Source organism: Ammodytes marinus (genome assembly GCF_949987685.1).
Source record: "Ammodytes marinus genome assembly, chromosome: 2".
Taxonomy (NCBI): domain Eukaryota; kingdom Metazoa; phylum Chordata; class Actinopteri; order Uranoscopiformes; family Ammodytidae; genus Ammodytes; species Ammodytes marinus.
In genome coordinates this window covers 33246513-33255649 of record NC_137231.1, presented here as the reverse complement: position 1 = coordinate 33255649, position 9137 = coordinate 33246513, and the positions used below count along the sequence as shown (strand labels likewise).

Genomic DNA, 9137 nt, shown 5'->3' with positions numbered 1-9137 from the left:
CATGAATCTTTGTTTGTAGCATTTCCGTACAAACTTGGCGGCTCAGAGGGCCGAGGTTCAGAGACAAACTTCTTCTGGGGACCTTTGAAAAATGGCCGACTGATTAACCCTCACATCTGCAAACCGATCATGGCCACATTTTCTATCATGCTATCTCCTGAACGACTGCACAGCTCTACTTCTCAAAGAGATAACTGCATATATTTCTATTATATTGTATTGTACATTTTCTATACATTTTTATGCATTTAATTCTGTTCTATGTTTATTGTTTACTATGTACACCATCAGACCACAGCTAATGCTTGATGTGCCATGCAACAAAACCCAGTTCTAATGCTAATTATGATTCTGATCCGCCCTGAAAAAATATTCTTGATAATTAATAATAATATTAAATGAATAATATTTTTAACAAAAATTAGAAAAATCATTTAATTGTATCTTGACTTAAAGCAGATAAAAGTTGTACTCGTGTCCAGTCCACTCGTGCTTGGAGTAACTTCATCTCCCCATGCTCCTCTTGACCTCTGTGACTATTCTTGTCATCTCTATCATGCACAGTCACGAACCACAAGCTCTTCTATAATGATTCTCAATAGCGAAAAAGCGAAGCAGGCTACAGCGCCGCCCAGCCCTTTGACCCAGGCCTGCCCAGTGGTCAGCGTCATCTGCGGAGGTGACAGCAACTAAAATGGCCTCGTTAATTATCTCTAAGTGGCTTTTGGGTTTCTCTGTCACTCCTGAAAGAAGCTCTGAGAGTATATAAGACTAGCCACAGGCAACTGGAACAGCAGAAGCATCTGGGATCGTCTGGAACAAACTTGAAATCTACTGATCATCAAGCAATTGAGCAACAAGTGAGTTTTGTTTCAGCGGGATTGGTGGATATCTGTTTAGTTTATAGGTGATGTGGACGTTTTATCGTATGTTTGGCTACTAACTAAGTTCTGCTTTTCCCTCTTTCTCAGCAGACATGACTGGAGCTGCTGTATCCGTGTGCCTCCTGTTCCTCCTGGCTGTGTGTTCAGGCTGCTACATCTCTAACTGTCCAATCGGCGGCAAGAGGTCCGTCATGGATGCACCACTGCGCAAGGTGAGCAAAAGAAACTCAGACGCACCAAACTGACAAATGTTAGCTATAGATTCAGAGAGGCTTTTTCTTTTGTGTAACTTTTTATAATCTGTGCAGTTCACAACAGACTCTATCCTTACTCCTTTGATTTGATTTTTTTTTATTCAATTTATTTCAGACATATCAAACATACAAAACAAAATGAAAAGCATGGAAATACAATAAACTAATTATGTTTTCACAAAAAAAAAATAATAAATAAAAAATTATCTGTATTTCTGAGATATGCCTGAAAAGAAGCAGGAAGAAGTATACACTTATTTAATCCCACTCCTTTGATTCTGATAAGAGACGACTCACAACTTGTGATTCCCTCTTCCAAGACAGGCATACAGTACATGGAAATAACTGTAGTAATTACTTTATTGAAACTCAGCCCATTCAGATGAAAGAGTAGTCAAAACTGCATGTTCATTTTTTTTACTATGGAAAAGGGTTAGGATTAAATAAGTGTATACTACTTCCTGCTCCTTTTCAGGCATATCTCAGAAATACAGATATTTTTTTTTTTTTTTTTTTTTGTGAAAACATAATTTGTTTATTGTATTTCCATGCTTTTCATTTTGTTTTATATGTTTGATATGTCTGAAATAAATCGAATAAAATCAAATCAAAACTATTGTTCTCACCCCCAAAAAAAAAGAGAAAATTATCAAATGTGGACTCAATATCAGACAGCTCCACACAGACATGTTAGAACTCTGCATGGAGAACTTGCATTCGAATATCAGTCTTGATAAATCCATGGTGTCCTCCTCCACCAGTGCATGTCATGTGGACCCGGAGACAGAGGCCGCTGCTTCGGCCCTGGTATCTGCTGCGGAGAGGGCCTCGGCTGCCTGCTCGGTGCCCCAGAAACAGCTCACTGTGTGGAGGAGAACTACCTGCTCAGCCCCTGCCAGGCAGGAGGGAGACCCTGTGGATCGGAGGGAGGACGATGTGCTGCTTCAGGACTCTGCTGTGATGCAGGTCAGGAAGAACAGAAAAGCAGTGTTGTACGAAGTCAAGTAGAAGTTAAAGTCATGTATTCAAACCTGTGCATGAGTAAAAGTATTAAAGACCTACTTCACCGGTGGGAATATGAAGGTGTATTGAACTCGGAGATCCTATGAAGTATAAATGTGCAAAGAAAATTGAAATCGGATCATCCTAGCCTGAGAAAAGGCAGAAAGAGTGTTTTATGGTCTCACTGTCTAACCCTATACATTTCTCTTTCTGTGATGCACATTTATACTTCATAGGATCTCCGAGTTCAATACACCTTCATATTCCAACCGGTGAAGTAGGCCTTTAACAGAAATATTGCTGTAGTTGATAGACGTTAGGCATGAGTTTATTTATGCTATTAGGCGCAACATCTTTTATATTATTATTTTTTATTAGTTTCATTCTAGAATGTAGTGGATTAAAATACCCATGTAAAGTACAAGTGTACCTCCGAACTGAACTTGAAGTGGAGCAAATGGACTCACCTTCAACCACCGCATAAGGGATAGTTTGATCTATGTGATGTTGTAGTATCTTTCTATTTTATTACAGGATTTGATATAGATAAATGCGACCAATCACATTTGAATGATGTCATTATTGAGTTCAGTGTAGCAGCCCAGGTCACCAAACCTGACAACAACACGTCAGAAAGTGTATGGTTGTAATAACAGATAACCAAGTTCTTATTTTTCATTTTTCATTTCATTGAACTTTTATTTATCCTCGAGAGATCAATTGAGGGGTGACCCTCATTTTCAATGGTGTCGAGTTCAAACAAATTCCAAGGAAAAACAACAATGCATACAAAATATTCAATGTAAATACATCAAATACACAACAGGTGAAGAGAAGAAAAAAAAAGAAAAAAAAAAAATTGAAACATTTACATAGTGGTGAGGAGTGGCAGCAATTAAAATGAAATTAAATGGGTGAAAGTACAATATAGCCTACTTAAAACAGTTACAGGTAGAGTTTATAAACCATAATTTTATTTCACTACAGAAAGCTGCACCACGGACCAATCTTGCCTCATGGAGGAGGAAGGAGACGACCAAAGCAGCCAGTTGGAAGGCAGTGACCCCGGTGACATCATCCTCAGGCTCCTGCATCTGGCCGCCCACACCCCTCCTCATCGAGTCCTCCAATGAGCTGCCCCCAAACACCGAGGTCTCATGGGAAATTAAATGGGACTTGTAGTTGTAGTTCATATACTGTAGTTGTGTTTCTCTGTTTGTCATCATCACTCTGAATTAGCTCGCTCTCCCATGGGGCACTTCTGTAGATATATTTTTATGTATGAAAATAGGGATGAATTCTGACAGTGGTCATCCAGATATCTGCATGTTGAAAATAAAGATTTTAGAGAGGACTGAGTTGTGAGTGTTGTTTCTTTATTTTTTAGATCCACGTGACTGACATTCTATATCCTTTTCTGTGTGTAGAGCAAGGAGCAAGTCAGCACAAAGGTCAGAGCCGGCCCGAGGCATAAGCGAACTAAGCGGCCCGACTGCCTGGGGGGCCCCCTAAAAAAAAAAAAAAATGTTGTGTGTCTGTGTGTTTGATATTAACATCATATTATGCAAATGTGAGTTATCATACAAAAAAAGGAATAAAATGTTTTGGTCTAGATAATTAATAGCCTAAAAATGCAATCAGTTCATCTGGGAGGAAATCCGAAATTATCTGATCATGTCACGTTCACATCCATGCACAGTGTGTATTGAGTTTATTTAAAAACAATTGGAAATGGGGCTGCCCTCAGTTGCCCATGCACTGTGTATAGTCTATTTCAGCCTTGTCTGTGGAAAAAAAGATACAGTAGCTGGACAACAGAGTTCTTCTGCTTCGTTCCTCACACTGCATTTAAATGCATTCACTATATTACAGAGAAATATGTCCCGTAAAAGAAAAAGGGCTCCAAGCCCAACCCAGAGGACCCTCCATAATATTTAATTTTATATTAATATTTTTATGGAAAATCCATGTGTCCTTCTTCAATAGCTTCTAACTCATCTGACCCAGTGTCTCCAAATTATTTGTTCACACAAAATTTCTCAGATTTGGCCTCTTAATTTTCCTTAATTCGGAACGCAACCATTATGTCCAGTCTGCAGTTTTCTGGGGTACAATTTTATGCAATGTCATCATGTGTTAGTGGGACTTCAAAGGAGAAGTACTTCCAAGATCATTACATAAATGTTCTTTGCAGGAACCCCCTCTGCATTCAGGATTACCTAACTTCAGTCCAGACACCCTGTTCCTTTTTCTTTGGTTGCGTTCCGAATCGCATACTTTCTACTATATAGTATGTAGAAAAAAGATTTAGGATGTCCCGATTCTTGTGGCCAGATTTAGGATGGTTAGAAGTACCCGGATGTCCTACTTCATGCGGCCAAGATTGTTAGTGTTGAAAAGTGCATCCTATTTGGGCGATTCTGACCCACAATCCAGTGCGCACGTGAAGTGACGTCACATCGACGAAGCCTCCATATGAAAACACACGGGGATGCGACGGATATAAAAGCAAGAGGCAAGATAAAGGCGCAATGTTATGATGAAATAAGAGAGTAAAGTATGTCCCAATAGTATGCCTACTGCATCCTAACTAGATTATTTTTATCGTCGGATGTAGTATGTAGAATAGAAAAAAGAAAGAGTATGCGATTCGGAACGCAACCATTGTTTCTAAGACCCTGTTTCCACCTGGCATTAATATGTGGTTTTTAGGATCCGATCGCGCTAACTACAGGTGGAAACACGCTCAATCCGCATTGAATGCGCATTGAAATTATCCACATTCGGAGGTGGTTTGAGACCACTTATCCACATACCCATTAACAGTGGAAACGCGTATGCGCATCTCATACACATTAGGCCCCGCCCACTCAACTGCGGCGAGTGACTGGGCGGAAACGCGTACTCATTCACGCGACAATTCACGTCATAAAAGCGCACCGTTGCAGGTAAACAGACAACAGAAAACAGAAAACATTGAAGATGGAGTGTATAAGCGGAAATGATGTACGAGCTGATTTCCATACAGCGCGGGGAATTCGAATCCAGATCGCAAACGCGCATAGAAGACGCATTGTTAAGGCCAGGTGTGAACAAGCATATTACATTTACATATAACGATCGGATTCCTCAGAACCACATATTAATGCCAGGTGGAAACAGGGTCTTATTATCTCTCTGGCTGACCTTATCTTTGGAGGTGGATCTGATCATGGCTCTGCTGTTGGGAGAAGGGGGCTGGAGTTGACCTTAATTGGAGACACCTGTGGTTAATGACTTCAGCACTGGGGTTTGAGGGTATAAAAGAGGCAGATAATCACTTCTCAGTCTCGCTGCCTGTCACCATGTCTTTCTCTGGAAAATACCAGCTGGAATCGCAGGAGAACTTTGAGCCTTTCATGAAGGCCATTGGTAAGATACACTATCAGTTTTCTTCAAGAACTGTTTTTTAGACCACTGGCTTTGAGTTGTTTACTTTTACTGTTTGTAAGATGCTTTTCATAACTAGGGTTATCATAAGAGGTTTTTGCAATTTATTAACATAAGCTGACATTTCTAGCAATGTTAATCTATAGTGCCAAAGTACAACTGGTTGGAAGATGTCAGCAGACTCCTGATATGCCACACTTCTTGTAATGGTTTCTAAATCTGCTCCTGTCCTCAGGTCTCCCTGATGAGCTCATCCAGAAAGGCAAAGACATCAAGAGCATCTCTGAGATTGAGGAGGATGGTAACAATTTCAAAGTGACAGTCACTACTGGTTCGAAGGTCCTTGTCAATTCCTTCATTCTGGGACAGGAGGCAGAGCTGGAGACCATCACTGGGGAAAAGGTCAAGGTAAGCCAGTGTGGTAAACTTTGATACAATTGTGCATAAGTCTAAAAATGCCTTGCTTAATCGCCTTGCACTTTGGTCCAGACTTGCATAAAGGGTTCAAGATTTGAAATAGTTTTGTGTCCTGCTACTTCAAGGCGGTGGTTCAGCGGGAGGGAAACCAGCTGAAGGTCTCCCTGAAGGGAATCGAGTCGGTCACAGAGCTGCTGGATGCTAACACAATCGTCAATGTGAGTAGACAAAACTTTGGCTCTGCAGATTTGTATTTAATTTGCATTAAAAGTTTCTAATGCAATGTTTTTTTTCTTTTCCCTCCAGACTATGACTGTTGGTGGCATCGTTTACAAGAGGACGAGCAAACGAATGTAACTTGTCTGCACTTGGGATAATAAAACTAAAAAAAAGGCTCTGCTTTGTTTCTTTTGACTTCTGTCAAACTAGATGGGTAGACGACTGAAAGTTGCTGCAGCTGTGTCTATGTACTAAAACATCTTGCACCATAAATTGAATACTCCCTAACTACAGGGCGCAAGGTGTACAAACGTGACCAGCGTTGGTCATGAATGTTGGAAACAACTTATAATGGACTAAGGCCTCATACACACCAATGGACATCAGAGGGAGCATGGTTACTGACAGTGACATGGACATCAGAGGGAGCATGGCTACTGACAGTGAAGTGGGCTTTTTCTGATCAATTTAACTTTACCAACAACTAAAGCCTCAGTGGCTAGCTTTGAACAAGTTGGGTCTGTCTGCCATTTTCAGGTCAATGGTGTTGGCAGGTAAATCGCTACGGTGTTCAGGCTTTCCTAAAATTCACAACCAGGGCAGGTTTCTTCAGCTGTCAGACTCGGTTTATCAAGTCTTTCAGGCTGTGCTGCATTGTATGTACAGCTTGGTAAAACCCAATGAGAGTGAGACCAGAAATATTCCATATTTTGCCTTATTTCCTCAAGGTTTTGTTTTTCAATTGCCTACATTTTTCATTTAAATATTAAACTCTAAGATTGTGACCTGACCAATGCGTGGAACATTAACATACCAATTTATTTCTTTACATCAGTGGTTCTCAACCGGTGGGGCCAGATTTAGGATGGTTAGAAGTACCCGGATGTCCTACTTCATCTGGCCAAGATTGTTAGTGTTAAAAACAGCATCCTATTTCTGACCCATAATCCAGTGCAAACCTTAAGTGACATCGCATCGATGGAGCCTCCATATGAAAACAAACGGGGATGCGACGGATATAAAAGCAAGAGACAAGATCAAGGCGCAATGTTATGATATAAGTAAAAGTATGCCTACTGCATCCTAACTAGATAATTTTTATCGTCAGATGCAGTATGTAGAATAGAGAAAAGAAAGTATGAGATTCGGAACGCAGGGACACTTCTTTTTTTAAACAGTTCCTGGTATGTTATTTTTTTTTCCAAGTCCTTTTTATTTACGTCCAAGTTTGTAGTTTCAAATCTTGTTGGCGGCCATGTTTGTAGTTTTCAGATCTTGTTGAAGGGCCTGTGGAATGGAACACTGCTATGACATCATTTAGAATTCCTTTGATCTTGTTGATCTTACTCAGATCCCTTTGATCTTTCTCTGACACTCCTTTAGAACGTGATGTCATAACGCCTGCCTTTGATCTATTCTAGAATTTGTGTTTTCTAATATTCACTCTTCACTTTATCACTTGCTGTCCTGTCGACTGGGTGAGTATAATCTTCTGGAAAACTGAAATTTATCAGAACACTTTTTAAAAAAAAATCGACATGAGAGTTAACGGATTAGGATTAGAAAAGGGTTACGAGGTCTGCCCTAACCTGCAAAGACAAGACCTACGCGAATTGATCGAATCGAACGTTAAAAACTTCTCAGAGGAGCATAAGCAGAAGGTCAAATCCGGCCACGTTGACACTTCGGTGTGGACCGTCCTATCCATACTGTGCCTGGATATTGTTAAACTGGTCACTGTTGCTACGGTGAAGGCTGTGTTGCCTATGGTGCCGGGCAGACACAACCCGATGGATATTTTTTCGCCCATGACAACCGACTTCACTGTTTTCTACGAGGCCACAGAGAAGAACGTGCTATCCGAACTACGCAGCCATTTCACTCAGAGTTTAGCCGAAGCGATGGAGGTAAGCGGGGAGATTTGTTCCACGCGCTCTGAAGAATTCATCAAGCTGGTTGTTAAGGAGGTGATGCAGCCGATCGGTGTATGCGTTGCCATGGGCGGTGACTTCTCCGGGTTGCCTCGGTTACTCGCCGATCTAGACACAAAATGTCAGCCGTCGCATGAGGCTCTCGATGGCATGGTGACGCAAGCGGCCAAACTAATGCAACACGTTTTTCAGATGAACGGCAACAAGCCCTCAACCTCAACGCAGCAACAACAACAATCATCTCGAGGCAGTGGAAGTGGAAGTGACGGCCACAGCGCTACTACATCTATTCGCTTGGCCCTGGACAGACAAAGACCTTTTGATTCCCCAAAAGAAAGACAGAGTTCTGAGCAGAAGAGAGTAAAATCTCTAAAATTTAAACAAAAATCTGTCCGCTCTAGCCTTGGAGACACGGCTTTTCCAACATCACCCTCTCACACTTCCCCACGTGTAGTTAGCTCTACAGGCACATCCGTTGTTTCTTCTTTTGTTAAAACCTCAATGAAGTCCAACAACGACGTTTTACAAAGTGCCACGCTCTTCAAGTGCCTCGTCTGTCAACTGCTCGTCCAGTTGCTGTCGCGCATCACCGAGGTAACCAAGACAACGATGACCCTGACCGACTTCAGCGACGTCATCGATACTTTGGCAGAAAAGATGGTGGACGAATATTTTGGCGCCAACAATGTTGATGATGTTGTTTTTAGAACCCCGGACCCGGAAACCTTCGAAAAGATCCACAGGACTCTATACAAAGACCTTTGTCGACTTTTCGGCTCGCCACAAACCCTGCAGAATGTTATGATGTCGCGGGACGCCATTTTCCAAACCGCGGTGGTCCATTATTTGAAACGTCAGCTGTCGGTTGGCTTAGTACTGCCACCGGAGAACTGTGAGCTCCTCAGGTACATCCAATCGATATACAAAGCCGTCTCCGACCCCTTTTTCAAGGCCAGCAGAGCCACAAGAATACACCCGGATTTGACACACTTTACGGACAC

The 9137-nt window shown here is 41.6% G+C and overlaps 2 protein-coding genes across 2 annotated transcripts; both read left to right on the top strand.

Moving 5' to 3' along the window:
• Positions 1 to 976: 976 nt before the first annotated feature.
• LOC307261902 (isotocin-neurophysin IT 1-like) lies at positions 977 to 3273 on the top strand (the record flags this gene model as incomplete). The annotated part of the gene is made up of 3 exons (XM_080042578.1): positions 977 to 1096; positions 1900 to 2104; positions 3128 to 3273. The coding sequence occupies 3 exons, from the start codon at positions 977 to 979 to the stop codon at positions 3271 to 3273; spliced, it is 471 nt and encodes a 156-aa protein (XP_079898704.1).
• A 2211-nt stretch (positions 3274 to 5484) lies between these two features.
• On the top strand, positions 5485 to 6343 carry LOC307267250 (fatty acid-binding protein, liver-type-like; the record flags this gene model as incomplete). The annotated part of the gene is made up of 4 exons (XM_080049518.1): positions 5485 to 5551; positions 5805 to 5977; positions 6112 to 6204; positions 6293 to 6343. 4 exons carry the CDS (start codon positions 5485 to 5487, stop codon positions 6341 to 6343), a joined length of 384 nt encoding a protein of 127 aa, XP_079905644.1.
• Positions 6344 to 9137: the final 2794 nt, after the last annotated feature.